Raw genomic sequence first — 16,052 nt, 5'->3', positions numbered from 1 at the left:
TTGTACGATCTCCGCTGCATAGCCGAAGTACGTGCTAGCCTTCTTATCTATATGATCACTTGTTCAGGCATTTTAGTCAGCGAATGGAAATTGAGAGAAGCACAATTTCTCCTTTATAGTGCAATACCAACAGAGTACCATGAGAGAGAGACAGTGTACATAATAACTCAAGAGGCCAACAGTTTACCGTATGGCATGGAATGCTGCCTTTTCTCATACTTAGCCATTGAATTCTACTGTGCGTTATAGGGAAAAAATGCACGCTCTAGAATGCCCTTCAAGCCAATCAGAAAGGAGTATTTAACAATGCCATGGTATAAATGAAGATAACCCCCACCGGAGAAAACTGGCTTCTCTCATTTCAGCTTTGGCCAGATAGCCTCCAGATCATATTTCTATGCATATCTAAGTCATATGAGTCTTTCATGAAATCTAATAATAATAATAATAATATGCCATTTAGCAGACGCTTTTATCCAAAGCGACTTACAGTCATGTGCGCATACATTTTTACGTATGGGTGGTCCCGGGGATCGAACCCACTACCCTGGCGTTACAAGCACCATGCTCCATGCTCTACCAATGACTCAACATATCTAAGCATGTATCCCTCTCGTAACGCCAAATTGGATTTTCTTCAGTACAGTACTGTACATTCAATCACTATAATATAGCCTAGTGATATAGGCAAATAAAAGGCAAGCCACTGATAATAAATACAGTTAAGTTAATCTGTTATAGGCCTATAATGTAGTTTATGTCCCAAATGGCACCCTATTCCCTATGTAGTACACTACTTTTGACCAGGGCCTATAGGGCTCTGGTCAAAAGTAGTGCACTATAAAGGGTATAGGGTACTATTTGAGACTTTGACTTAAAATTTCCTCAGTTTTCCTCCCATCTTTTGGTTTCTGAAATGGATAAGGATTCTCCCGGATTAAAGCCATACCAATTAGCCATTTACTCTGGTGAGGCTAATGAAGGATTAATCCATGAGTTAGGACCTCTCAGAGACCTCAGCTACAGCACCATAAGACTATGGACTCAGCCACTCACAAACGAACAAATGAATCAATTAGCAAACCGCATGTCCTGTCACTGCGGTTCCCACCTCAAGCACACACACAAACACACACACACATTGTCTTTCTTCTTTGCTTTTGTAAATCCCAGCCAGAACAGATCAACCCTCCTCCTCATAATAACCAGACTGTAGTTCCTACCTGCACCAGGTTCCACCCCTCCAGTGACTCAGCAATGATGGACGTCACGGACGGACACACCCCTCCAAATATCATCAGGTGTTTGGGTCCATAGCATATGGCATCGAAGAAGGCCCTCAATCCCTTGGCGTTGTCACACTGCATGGGGAGAGAGTGGAGGTTTGGGGGGTGAGAGAGAGAGAGAGAGAGAGAGAGAGAGAGAGAGAGAGCGAGAGAGAGAGAGAGAGAGAGAGAGAGAGAGAGAGAGAGAGAGAGAGAGAGAGAGAGAGAGAGAGAGAGAGAGAGAGAGAGAGAGAGAGAGAGAGAGAGAGAGAGAGAGAGAGAGAGAGAGAGAGAGAGAGAGAGAGAGAGAGAGAGAGAGAGAGAGAAAAAAAAAAGTTTAAAAGCTGCATAACACTTTTCTGGGCTATTTTGGGGTGGGATGTGGCTGGCACGCAAAAGTGAAAGCACAGATTTAATTATGTTCTGTACTGCACACCTCTTACAGTAGCACAGCAGTATGGGTATGTGTTCCAAAATGGCACCCTATTCCCTATATAGTGCCCTACTTTTGACCAGGGCTCAAAGGGGCTCTGGTCAAAAGTAGTGCACTACATAGGGAATAGAGTGCCATTTGGACGGCACCCTTGGAGTTCAGGGAAAGTGTTCATATAATTATGTGAGGCACATGAAGCCTACAAATACGCTACAAATATATGAGGCTCCTATAGTTATGTAATGCACACCTGTAACATTTTGTACTGTATGTGAATATGTAGCATTGCAATACATTGTTATACAATATGTGAGTACAATCGAGAGAGAGAGAGAGAGAGAGAGAGAGAGAGAGAGAGAGAGGCCATCCCACTGCTACTACTGCAGAATGCAGCCATCTCACATCACTATGGCAACGCTCTTAGCTCTGTAGAACTGCAGGAGATAGGCGAGAGAGAGAGAGAGAGAGAGAGAGACAGAGAGAGAGAGAGAGAGAGAGAGAGAGAGAGAGAGAGAGAGAGAGAGAGAGAGAGAGAGATGGAATGGGTCTATTGATTGCTATATGAGCTCCCTAAATGGTTTTGCTGTGATTTTCGGAGTTTGTAACTATATCCCAATCTGCTGTAAACACTTCTTGGCCATAATTATTGCCAATCAATGAAGGATGTTTTTCTGTGTTTATATAGAGTCTGAGGCGATGTCCACCTTGACGCAGCGAAGCTCCACTTGTGAGGTGGTTTCACCTTGTTACAGTGAGGGAAAAAAGTATTTGATCCCCTGCTGATTTTGTACGTTTGCCCACTGACAAAGAAATGATCAGTCTATAATTTTAATGGTAGGTTTATTTGAACAGTGAGAGACAGAATAACAACAAAAAAATCCAGAAAAACGCATGTCAAAAATGTTATAAATTGATTTGCATTTTAATGAGGGAAATAAGTATTTGACCCCCTCTCAATCAGAAAGATTTCTGGCTCCCAGGTGTCTTTATACAGGTAACAAGCTGAGGTTAGGAGCACACTCTTAAAGGGAGTGCTCCTAATCTCAGTTTGTTACCTGTATAAAAGACACCTGTCCACAGAAGCAAATCAATCAATCAGATTCCAAACTCTCCACCATGGCCAAGACCAAAGAGCTCTCCAAGGATGTCAGGGACAAGATTGTAGACCTACACAAGGCTGGAATGGGCTACAAGACCATCGCCAAGCAGCTTGGTGAGAAGGTGACAACAGTGACAAGGTGACAACATTTGCGATTATTCGTAAATGGAAGAAACACAAAATAACTGTCAATCTCCCTCGGCCTGGGGCTCCATGCAAGATCTCACCTCGTGGAGTTACAATGATCATGAGAACGGTGAGGAATCAGTCCAGAACTACACGGGAGCATCTTGTCAATGATCTCAAGGCAGCTGGGACCATAGTCACCGAGAAAACAATTGGTAACACACTACGCCGTGAAGGACTGAAATCATGCAGCGCCCGCAAGGTCCCCCTGCTCAAGAAAGCACATATACAGGCCCGTCTGAAGTTTGCCAATGAACATCTGAATGATTCAGAGGAGAACTGGGTGAAAGTGTTGTGGTCAGATGAGACCAAAATGGAGCTCTTTGGCATCAACTCGCCGTGTTTGGAGGAGGAGGAATGCTGCCTATGACCCCAAGAACACCATCCCCACTGTCAAACATGGAGGTGGAAACATTATGCTTTGGGGGTGTGTTTCTGCTAAGGGGACAGGACAACTTCACCGCATCAAAGGGACAATGGACGGCGCCATGTACCGTCAAATCTTGGGTGAGAACCTCCTTCCCTCAGCCAGGGCATTGAAAATGGGTCGTGGATGGGTATTCCAGCATGACAATGACCCAAAACACACGGACAAGGCAACAACGGAGTGGCTCAAGAAGGAGAACATTAAGGTCCTGGAGTGGCCTAGCCAGTCTCCAGACCTTAATCCCATAGAAAATCTGTGGAGGGAGCTGAAGGTTCGAGTTGCCAAACGTCAGCCTCGAAACCTTAATGACTTGGAGAAGATCTGCAAAGAGGAGTGGGACAAAATCCCTCCTGAGATGTGTGCAAACCTGGTGGCCAACTACAAGAAACGTCTGACCTCTGTGATTGCCAACAAGGGTTTTGCCACCAAGTACTAAGTCATGTTTTGCAGAGGGGTCAAATACTTATTTCCCTCATTAAAATGCAAATAAATGTATAACATTTTTGACATGCGTTTTTCAGGATATTTTTTTGTTATTCTGTCTCTCACTGTTCTAATAAACCTACCATTAAAATTATAGACTGATCATGTCTTTGTCAGTGGGCAAACGTACAAAATCAGCAGGGGATCAAATACTTTTTTCCCTCACTGTAAAATCATCTAAGTCTGAATTAGATTTTCTTCCAAGACGGCATTGTGCGACTCAGTGGCAAGGATGAGAAATCGAACAGAGGACCTCAATGGAAATAAGCCTTCAGGCTTTATTGTGTTTTCATTCTCTATCATGTTGTTGTCTCTGGCTGGAGCAGCCTACTTCTTCAAATATATTCAATCAATCAATCAACAAGACAGATATATAAAGCCTCCTTTGTCCCTACAGGTTTCCTCTTGCAACAGAGTTGTAGTGACTGGTATAATATTCAAATCGTTTGGTGTGTCGACATCCTCATGTCTGCACAGCATATTGACTGTTGCTGATTTATATCAATATTGATTGATTGATTGTTGGTAAAACTATTTGTACAGTTTAAAACATTTTGTATGTATCTTCCTCCTCCTCCTGCATTTTGGGTTAATAAAACATAATACTCCCATAACCAGGACTACACAAGGCTCACACATGTGCATACACTGGCACATCTTATGTATTCAGTTAACCAAGACTGTGGAAAGCCTAGTGTGAAATGAGAGAGGAGGTGATTATGCGCAGTGGGGATACAATATCTTGTCCACATGGTTGAATAAAACAGCAGGGCTTTTAAAAAGAAAAATATATATTACAGTTTTTCTCCATTGGTTTGGCTCATTTCTTGAAACAGAAATTACATTCTCAAAACTACATGGACAAACCTCCAAACCACTTGGCAATTGTTCACAACAGAATTGAATTTCTCATTCATTTCATCAAATTGCAAATGTCTAAGTACATGTCTCAATGTCTCAGTACATCTTTGCAAATGATTAAGTACAGGTAGCCTACATTTAGCACAATTTCCAAGTGAATAGATCTTGTTGATCTAAACTGATTGTTGATTCTCAGTCTAATGGTTGTTCGCTCCAAAACGTGTCAGCGTCATTTCATTGTATAAGTCATCACATGCACAATAGTCTGTTCAATTGTCAAAATTAGTCAAGAACATAATACCATGAATACCATATATGAATCCCTTGGAACATTTGATAAATTTATTACAGCAATTGACAGTCAGGTGAAACTAGAACTTGACTAACGAAGGAGGAGTTTCACACATCTCAGATGACCAATCAAACAGTATGTTTAGTTACCTGACAGGTGCTGTCCATGACTGTGAATGCTGCCAAACATGTATGTAAAGAGCTTGACCATGCAGGACCAGTACAATTTCTGAACATGGAGGCACCTGGCCAAGTAAATGAACAAGGGCAACTGCCTGCTCGAGGAAGAGGAAGAAGAAGAAGAGGAGGAGGAGGAGTAAGGGTGCGTGGTGGTGGAATAGGGGGAAGAGGCCGAGGAGCACGAAGACACCATGCTGTCCCGGATGAAATTCGGGCCACAATTATAGACCATGTCATCAACCATGGCCTCACAATGGCGGAGGCAGGTCGCCGAGTGCAGCCTAATGTGCCTCGCTCAACAGTCTCCTCCATCATCCAAACCTTTCGCAGGGAAAACAGGTATGTAGTCAGTCAATGATGGAATTATATGTTGTATAGGACAGGACACTGTGCATAGAGCAAGAAATATATTTATTTACATATTTACCTATTCATTTAGTGTGTGTGTGTGATAGGCCTACAGTAATATCTTACCTCAATGGGATGTTATGATACTAAAAATGACAAGAAAAACATTGGAGAAAATAAACTATGGAATAGTTTATTTTCTACAGTATTGATGATACAGTTTACAGTAGTATTCCAGTCACTGTGCAGTGATGCATTAGAATTGTGGTAAAGTTACTGTAAGTAAAACAACAATACAATTACATAGGTAACTCATTCTGTAAGGAATACATAAGGTATACATTACGAATGGAGTGTTGTCCTTTGACTTCTATATCTAGGATTGGACGACAACCTTGCACAGGTGGCAGAGGAAAACTTCTCAATGAACAACAAGAACAAGAGATCTGTAACATGGTGATGGCAAATAATGCCATCACATTGAGACAGATCCGCGCTGCAATCCTACAAGACAATGCCATATTCCAAAATGTCAACTCTATAAGCATCTCCACAATAGACCGGATATTGAAGAAGCATCAGATGACAATGAAGCAAATTTACAGGGTACCATTTGAGAGGAACTCTGATAGAGTGAAAGAGCTGCGGTACCAGTATGTACATGTAAGTCAGTTACTGGTTGTCCATCATTATAACATTTTTACAATTAAGCAGTGGTTCCCAAACTTTTTTGGCTTCAGTACCCACTTTACCTGATTTGTGTATCCAGGTAATCCAGGTATGGAAGTATTTGATTTATCTGACTTCAACATTTCGCCTAAAAACTGCAGCTTACTGTATGATGCAATTATCATTATAATCCTTATTTTGAAGAATATAACATACAATAAGAAAAGGGGTCAAAGAGCTGCAATTAGTGCCTCCCATGTAAATCTATCTAATACTGTGGGTTTTACTGTAACATTTCAGTAAGTCTAGTCATTGATGATTTCCCCCCTCCTTTCTGTCAAATACCCCCTGTAGTACCTCTGCATAGGGGTACATGTACCCCAGGTTTGGAACCACTGGAGTAGTGGCCAGTAGTATATTGAACTTGTGGAGAACATAGAACATTCCTATGTAATTGTCTGTAACTGTAGTGTATGACTCTTCTGTATGACTGATTTGATGTTTTCTTTTTTTACGCTATTGTAGAGAATAATGGCATTGGAAGGAAACGAGACCCATCACATCCTCGTGTTTGTGGATGAAGCTGGCTTCAACCTGGCCAAGGGCCGAAGACGTGGCCGTAATATTATTGGCCACCGGGCCATGGTGGATGTCCCAGGCCAGCGAGGGGGCAATATAACTATGTGTGCTGCCATATCGGAGAATGGTGTGGCCACTCACATCCCCAGTCTTGGCCCATACAATACACAGAAGCTCCTCATCTTCTTGGACCGCCTTCATGTTGATTTGATCCCTGAAAATGAGAGAGCGGTCTCGTAGGGCCTCACCTACCACAATATGTCATTGTATGGGACAATGTGAATTTCCACCGTGGCCCGCTCATCAGGGCCTGGTTCACTACTCATCCAAGGATGGTCATGGTGTTCCTACCACCTTACTCTCCTTTCCTCAATCCTATTGAGGAGTATTTCTCCGCTTGGAGGTGGAGAGTGTATGAGCATCGGGCTCAAGATCAGAGGTCCCTGCTCCATGCAATGGACGCTGCGTGTGAGGATATTACAGGAGATCAGTGTAGGGGATGGTTGCGACATGCACGCCGTTTCTTCCCTCGTTGCATCGCAAGGGAGAATATACGCTGTGATGTGGACGAGAATCTGTGGCCAGACAGACAGCAGCGTGTGGATGGCCAGGAGGGTGAGGACAGCGACCAGTGAAGAACTGTTAGTTGTGAAACTCCAGCTTTATTTACAGCACTGTAGGCTGCATATAATTTTCATTGTTTTTTGTTTGTGTGTTTATATTACAGTATATTATGCTGTATACATTTTCTTTTACTCTGATGTATGGAAGTTACTTTATGTGTGTGAATGATAATGGTTACAATTTCCTTGGCAGTATGAGTGCAATGTGTGATGTCAAACCTTGGAGGCTACTCTTACCCTAAAATCCTATTTATTTTTTTTCAGTTTTATACACAATTGTATTCTGTTAGCTAGACAAAAAACAGTACAGTAACCATTGTCAATGAAGGACTGGGCTAAGACTGAAAGGTGGACATGAGGGATATTTCAATGGTCCTCTGCCATAGTGACAAAACATCTAAACATTTTGACTTGCAGTGCTTACACAATGCCAAAGGGACGAAGCATTTTGGGGGCACTGACTGTTTAAATGAGAAGGAAATTTAGTTTTGACACATGCGTGAACTGTTTTGGGAGAGGTATGAGCTTTTGCAGGTGAACCATGGTGTTGTGCCGAACCATCCACGTTATTTTGGCTAAAGCACCAAGAGTGTTGAGAACGTCCGGTCTGTTTCAAGAAATGAGCCAAAGCAATTGAGAAGGATCTTTGCCATTTTCGTGGCACTGACTCCTTATATGGGAAAGGAATTTAGTTTTGAAGCATGAGTGAACAGTTTTAGGAGAGATATGAGCTTTTGCAAGTGAGCTATAGTGTTGTGCTGAACTGTAAGACTGTTTTGCCAAATGATCTTAGAGTTTTGAGAATGTAATTTCTGTTTCAAGAAATGAGCCAAACCAATGGAGAAAAACTGTAATTTGCATATTCTCTCTCTCTCGCTCTCCCTCTACCTCTACCTGTCTCTGTCTTGGTCTCTCTCTCTGCCCCCCTCTCTCTTATTTCTCTCCAATTGCTCACAACCAGCAGCCAAACTACAGAAGATAAGCTTTTCTGTTTGTTACTATGCTGAAACACAAACCCAGTGTCTGTCAATATTTGGAGTAATAGATTACATTTTACACTGCTGCTACTCGCTGTTTATTATCTATGCATAGTCACTTTACCCCTACCTACATGTACAAATTACCTCTACTAACCTGTACCCCCGCACCCACTAGCCTCATTATTGTTATTTTATTGTGTTACTTTTTTTTTTAACTTTAGTTTATTTAGTAAATATTTTCTTAACTCTATTTTCTTAAAACTGCATTGTTGGTTAAGGGCTTGTAAGTAAGCATTTCACGGTAAGGTCTACACCTGTTGTAGTAGGCGCATGTGACAAATAAAATTTGATTTGATTTTGATGTTAACACCGATTATTTCCATTAGGTGTATAGTCCCATGTGGCTGAGTTGGTAGAGCATGTCGCTTGCAACGCCAGGGTTCTGGGTTCCATTCCCATGTGGGACCCGTATGAAAAAGTCTGAAAATGTATGCACTCACTACCGTAAATTGCTTTGGAAAAGAGCATTTGCTAAATGACTAAAATGTAGGTGTCTTTGACAACAACTAGGACAAGCTAGAGGATACATCCTTCAATTCCAGAACAAATGTTTTTATGTAATCATTATTTGAATATGGACTTTTGAAACCTTGATTTGCCTGCTCATAATTGTTCTGCATGTCATTAAGGAATGCATAGCACACATTCAATTGAAAAAACAGGAGGAATCTTTTTTATATCACTGCTTCTGTGGTTCACACAAGCCATCAAACAGGGCTATAGCCGGCTGTTCCATGGCTTTTTGCTCTTCATCATCCTTCCCTGTGAATCCTTCAAATGTAAACAGCACGCTAGTTATTGTTTATCTTCAAACGCTATAAAGTTAGGAGATCAGATGAAACAGACATACATTCCAATGAGGTCTGTGATGAAATATGGTTTCCTGGCCCCGGGAACGAGACATGTGACCTCACTCTACGCCCCCAGCCATTATTCCTTACGGCCAAAAGCCTCCCATTCAACGGTCACAAAGCAGCGGCTAACCGCCACTATGCCGGGGCTATTTACAGTGCCAGAGAGAGAGGGAGAGAAAGAGAGAGAGAGATGTGGGGAGGGGGCTTTGAGCGCTGTCGAACACATGCAGACCAGTCCGCTTTCTCTCTTTCTCGCTCTCTCTCCCTCGTTCTCTCTCTCCCTCTACCTCTGTCAAACACTCATCCACACAGCCACACAATCTGGCATGCTGGCGGTGCGTTGACCACCGCCACATTGCCTAGGCAACCCACAAGGCAATGCTTTTGAGCGGTAAATAAAGGAGGAGGCTGGGCGGGGAGCTTGGTGGAACTTGGTGTTTGACAGCTATATTTAGCATGTGATTGGGTGGCACAATCACAGAGGCATTAATCATAACCTACTCAGAAAGTGGATACGTTAATGGTGCCACCCAATCACATGCTAATGGTGGATGGAGTGATGGAGAGGAGAGGGATTCAGTTTATGAACAGTGAGAGAGAGAGAGAGAGAGAGAGAGAGAAGGAGACAGGTGTCTGAAGAACAAGTGCTCATAAAACCAATCAACCATTCTCTCCACGATCATGGCTGACTGTCCCATCTTTAGACACTGTACAGTTCTGCTCTCTGCATCAGATATGCCTTAGAACCCAGTAGTCGACAAATCAAGTTAATGTCATACAGTACGTCAGAGTCTAAGACAGTGGTATTTAAACTTTTTCAGCGGGGACCCTTTTTCTGCTAGATTTCTGGGGACCCCACCTCAAATCTAATGATAAAACCTTCAAATCGGTCAATTTCTATTTTTAAATCAACAAATAACCTTCAGTTGATTGCATTTTCATCTCTTATCAAAATGAAAATTAAACAATAAATAAATTCACTCAATAACATTTTATTTTTCAAATGATCTTTCTCAAAAACGTTTGTATTATTGTCCCATAATATAATCTGTACTATTCATTTCTTGTCCCCCCCACCCAAAAAAAGTGCAGTTCCCCACTAGGGGTCGCGACCCCAACTTTGAATACCACATATAAGGAATTTCCTGCCCAAGCTACACTATATATACAATAGTATGTGGACACCCCTTCAAATTAGTGTGTTTGGCTATTTCAGCCACACCCGTTGCTGATAGGTGTAAAAAATCAAGCACACAGCCATGCAATCTCCATAGACAAACATTGGCAGTAGAATTGCCTTACTGAAGAGCTCAGTGACTTTCAACGTGGCACCGTCATAGGATGCCACCTTTCCATCAAGTCAGTTTGTCAAATTTCTGCCCTGCTAGAGCTGCCCCTGTCAACTGTAAGTGCTGTTATTGTGAAGTGGAAACGTCTAGGAGCAACAACGGCACAGCCGCGAAGTGGTAGGCCACACAAACTCACAGAACTGGACTGCCAAATGCTGAAGCGTGTAGTGTTTAAAAATAGTCTGTCCTTGGTTGCAACACTCACTACCGAGTTCCAAACTGCCTCTGGAAGCAACGTCAGCGCAAGAACAGTTCGTCAGGAGCTTCATGAAATGGGTTTCCATGGCCGAGCAGCCGCACACAAGCCTAAGATCACCATGAGCAATGCCAAGCGTCGGCTGGAGTGGTGTAAAGCTCGCCGCCATTGGACTCTGGAGCAGAGGAAACGCGTTCTCTAGAGTGATGAATCACCCTTCACCATCTGGCAGTCCAACGGATGCATCTGGGTTTGGCGGATGCCAGGAGAACAATACCTGCCCCAATGCATAGTGCCAACTGTAAAGTGTGGTGGAGGATGCATAATGGTCTGGGGCTGTTTGTCATGGTTCGGGCTAGGCCCTTTAGTTCCAGTGAAGGGAAATCTTAATGCTACAGCATACAATGACATTCTAGACGATTCTGTGCTTCCAACTTTGTGGCAACAGTTTGAGGAAGCCCCTTTACTGTTTCAGCATGACAATGCCCCTGTGCACAAAGCGAGGTCCATACAGAAATGGTTTGTCGAGATCGGTGTGGAAGAACTTGACTGGCCTTCACAGAGCCCTGACCTCAACCCCATCGAACACCTTTGGGATGAATTGGCACGTCGACCTCGAGCCAGGCCTAATCCAACATCCGTGCCCGACCTCACTAATGCTCTTGTAGATGAATGGAAGCAAGTCCCCGCAGCAATGTTCCAACATCTAGTGGAAAGCCTTCCCAGAAGAGTGGAGGCTGTTATAGCAGCAAAGGGGGGACCAACTCCATATTAATGCCCATAATTTTGGAATTAGATGTTTGATGAGCAGGTGTCCATATACTTTTGGTCATGTAGTGTATGTCTGCATGTAATGTACAGGGGGACATTCCTTTGTTGAATGGCTGAAACACTGTCAGGATGTGTCCCAAAACACACTCTATTTCCTAGGGCCTATAGGGCTCTGGTCTTAAGTATTGCACATGTAGGGAATATGGTGCTATTCGGGATGCAGACACAGTCCAACTGACTCCTGTCCTAAGAATAGCTTCCCTAATGGTTGAAGACGGCTTGTGGTATAGTGCATGGTACATCTCAGATTTACTGACCTCAGCTCCATATACGTCTTCTAGATCCCACACTGAGTCACTGATATCTCCATACAAAAACTGAAAGGCCCCTGAAAAAACCTCTAAACAGGTATACTGGGATAGCATGGCATCGCTCGACTCAAACACCATAAAGAAAAACTAGTGCACTTTATTTCTGTGTGAAATCTAATTCCCAGCATTCGGAGACCATTTGGAGTGGATCGACTGGGTAAAAGCTTGTGTTAATCAATTTGCCAGGCTTGGGAGACAGCCAGGGGGAGAGGAGACGGGTAGAGTAGAGGAGGGTAACCAAGGCAGCGCCGACCAATGCCATACCAAGTCCCCCCATCCCTGCCCCCTCTCTGGGCTCAAACACAGAGGCCCTCCCCGACCACACTCACGGAAAGACACTGACCACGGTGCTAACCCCGGAACAAAGTAGCTAAGTACTGCCGATGACGGCCAGTGTTAACCCCACAGTACTGCCAACGAGATAATTTAAAGGACAAGCAGTACTGAGTCAAATGACTAGGCTAGGGCTGCTCTGAAATAACCTATAGTGCTCTGGTCTAAAGTAGTGCACTATATAGGGAATAGGGTGCCATTTCAGACACAGCCCCCATGTTGATGAACATTCTACAGGCCTCATCATGTCCACTCCACCCAATGTTTGAATGACCTTCAGGATAGAATGACATTGGAACAATATATTTTCTTTAGAATATTGTATTTCGAATGACCTACATTATACGTGCTGAGAGATCCATGGTCACCATAACAACCATAAGGTTGTGTTAGACTGCACTTAACTGGGGATGATGCAATATTCCAAATGTTTTCATGGTTCCTTCTCTCAGTTAGAACGCAATGTCCAGATAGTGTTATTGAACACAATGTAACAACAAGGACAATTAAGCCATTTCTATGGCGTTGAATCTCGAAGCTCACTCCATAAAATGTTCAGGAGTGTGTGAGTGTGTGTGTGATATTGTGAAAACAACAAGAGATAATCAGAGGTTGCTAACCATGATGAAATGTCTTGTTAGCAGTGGAAACCGCAGCAGCTGCACCTGTCGCCATTTAAGGCAAATTACTGCACTCAAATAAGCAACCTGAGGGCCCCCGGTATTGCACTGCACTGCAATGCAACGTGGGTGTGTTTGCAACGTGGGTGTGTTTGCAGCGTGGGTGTGTTTGCAGCGTGGGTGTGTTTGCATCGTGAGTGTGTTTGCAGCGTGGGTGTGTTTGCAACGTGGGTGTGTTTGCAGCGTGGGTGTGTTTGCAGCGTGGGTGTGTTTGCAGCGTGGGTGTGTTTGCAGCGTGGGTGTGTTTGCAGCGTGGGTGTGTTTGCAGCGTGGGTGTGTTTGCAACGTGGGTGTGTTTGCAGCGTGTGTGGGTGGTCTTGTTCTTCTATCCTCGTGGGGACCCGAAATCCCCCAAAGTCCCCACAAGAATAGTAAAACAAGGAAAATTCTCCCTCGTGGGGACATCTCCCACATCCCCAGTATAGGACAAAGGCTATTTTAGGGTTAGGGTTACAATTGGGATTAGGGTTACAATTAGGGTTAGGGTTAGGCATTAAGGTTTAGGGTTAGGGTTAGGCGTTAAGGTTTAGGGTTAGGGTAAATAGGATTTTGAATGGAAATACATTTTAGGTCCCAACGAGGATACCAAAAACAAGTGTGTGTGTGAGTGTGTATGTGTGTGTGTGCGTGTTGACTGGTGATCCTTGATGGAGAGCACTGTGCCACACACAATCTGCTCTCGTTAACTAATGACATGCACATCACAGCCCTCACAGGGCCACAACATATGACATGCCAAATTCCAGGCCTCCATTAGGAGACGGCTAATGGCTCAGACAAATATGGACGTGGAATGAAATGAAAGACAGAGCGAGAGTGAGTGAGTGGAGTGAGTGGAGTGAGTGAGTGATAGAATGAGTGATAGAGTGAGTGTGTGAGTGAGAGGAGTGAGTGAGTGAGTGAGTGAGAGAGAGAAAAAGAGAGATAAAGAGAGAAACAGAGTGAAAAGAATAATACAAATATACAGAAATATTCCAAAACATGTATCTTGCATGCAACAAGGCACTAAAGTAATACTGCAAAAAGAAACACGGCAAAGGAATACACCTTTTGGCCTAAATGCAAAGCCTTATGTTTGGGGCAAATCCAACACAACACATCACTGAGTAACTGCCTCCTTATTTTCAAGCATGGTGGTGGCTGCATCATGGTATGGGTATGCTTGACATCGGCAAATAATGGGGAGTTTTTCAGGATAAAAAGAAACGAGATGGAGCTAAGCACAGGCACAATCCTAGAGGAAAACCTGCTTCAGTCTGCTTGAATAACCTACAACACAAGGCCAAACCTACACTGGAGTTGCTTACCAAGAAGATGGTGAATGTTCCTGAGTGGCCAAGTTTCAGTTTTGACTTAACTCTGCTTGAAAATCTCTGGCAAGACTTGAAAACTGTTGTGTAACAATGATCAACAACCAACTTGACAGAGCTTGAAGAATTAAAAAATAATAATGGGTAAATATTGCACAATCCAGTTGTGCAAAACTTACCCAAGATTTACCCTAGACTTACCCAAGAAGACTCATAGCTGTAATCGATGCCAAAGGGTTTTCTAACATGTATTGACTCAGGGAGCTGAATACTTATGCAACGACTATACAATGAATGTACAAACAATTAAGAACACCTTCCTAATATTGAGCCTCAGAACAGCCTCAATTCGTCGGGGCATGGACTCTACAAGGTGTCGAAAGCGTTCCATTGGGATGCTGGCCCATGTTGACTCTAATGCATCCCACAGTTGTGTCAAGTTGGCTGGATGTCCTTTGGGTGGACCATTCTTGATACACATGGGAAACCGTTGAGCATGAAAAACCCAGCAGTGTTGCAGTTCTTGACAGAAACCGGTGCACCTGGTCCCTACTACCATACCCCGTTCAAAGGCACTTACATCTTTTGTCTCTCCCATTCACCCTCTGATTGGCACACATACACAATCCATGCCTCAATTTTCGCAAGGCATAACAATCCTTCTTTAACCTGTCTCCTCCCCTTCATCTACACTGATTGAACTGGATTTAACAAGTGACATCAATAAGGGATCATAGCTTTCACCTTGGTTCACCTGGTCAGTCTAAGTCATGGAAAGAGCAGGTGTTCTTAATGTTTTGTACAGTGTTAGTTATTAGTTATTTCATTTGTATTAATCGTATTTTTTATTTATTTTTTATTTTACTTTGACATTACAGAGTATTTTGTGTAGATTGTTGACAAAGAAATTACAATTAAATCAATTTTAATCCCACTTTGTAACACAATAAAATGTGAAGAAATCCAAGGGGTCTGAATACTTTTGCAAGGCACTGTATGAAGCAGATGATACACTTCCCTGACGCACAGACTGACCTAACTAATCCTCTCAACTAGACATAGGATACGCACAATTTTCCCTATATAGTGCACTACATTTGACCAGAGCTCTATGGGCCCTGGTCAGAAGTATTGCATTTGAAAGGGAATAAGGTGCTATTTGGGACGTAAACATAGCCATTGAAATCCACCACACAGGGAGGTGGGGGGATACTTTGTGTGGCAACAAGTGATTGTATCACACGCAAAAATTTCTATTTGACGTGCTGTCCAGTTTCGTTCAAAAAAATCACAAAAATGAAAACTCCAATACTGTCACGAATACAGCCGAGGCTGCCCCTCCTCCTTGCTCTGGCAGGCTTCGGCGTTCGTCGTCACCGGAGTACTAGCTGCCACCGATCGATGTTTCTGTGTTACACTAGTCTTGTCTTTATTATTCACACCTGTTACCCATTATGCTTATTTGTTTCCCTATAATTACCTCTGTTTTCCCTCCTGGGTTTGTGCGTGGTTGTCCGTTGTTTTACGTTGTTTGGTGAGCTGTTGTACTGCTCTTCCCTGCGTGGAGGGTTTGTTATGGTTTACTTTTGTTTTAGTAAATCCATTCATTTCTCAGTTCTGTGTCCTGCGCCTGATTCTCAGACGTTGACAATATAGAAGCAGGTTCGCCTAATCGACAACAACCACCTACACTATATTGAAATC

The 16,052-nt window shown here is 43.2% G+C and overlaps 1 protein-coding gene across 1 annotated transcript in view; it reads right to left on the bottom strand.

Annotated features, from left to right (window-relative positions):
- The window catches only part of LOC121572543 (gamma-aminobutyric acid type B receptor subunit 2), a 345,717-nt gene that overhangs the window by 261,258 nt on the left and 68,407 nt on the right, over positions 1-16,052 (bottom strand). Inside the window, exon 2 of the mRNA XM_045222027.1 lies at positions 1,224-1,361. Coding sequence (XP_045077962.1) covers positions 1,224-1,361 — 138 coding nt within the window. The remainder of the gene's footprint in view (positions 1-1,223; positions 1,362-16,052) is intronic.

This window comes from Coregonus clupeaformis, chromosome 8 (assembly GCF_020615455.1).
Source record: "Coregonus clupeaformis isolate EN_2021a chromosome 8, ASM2061545v1, whole genome shotgun sequence".
Lineage (NCBI taxonomy): Eukaryota > Metazoa > Chordata > Actinopteri > Salmoniformes > Salmonidae > Coregonus > Coregonus clupeaformis.
This window is presented reverse-complemented; position numbering and strand designations above follow the sequence as displayed.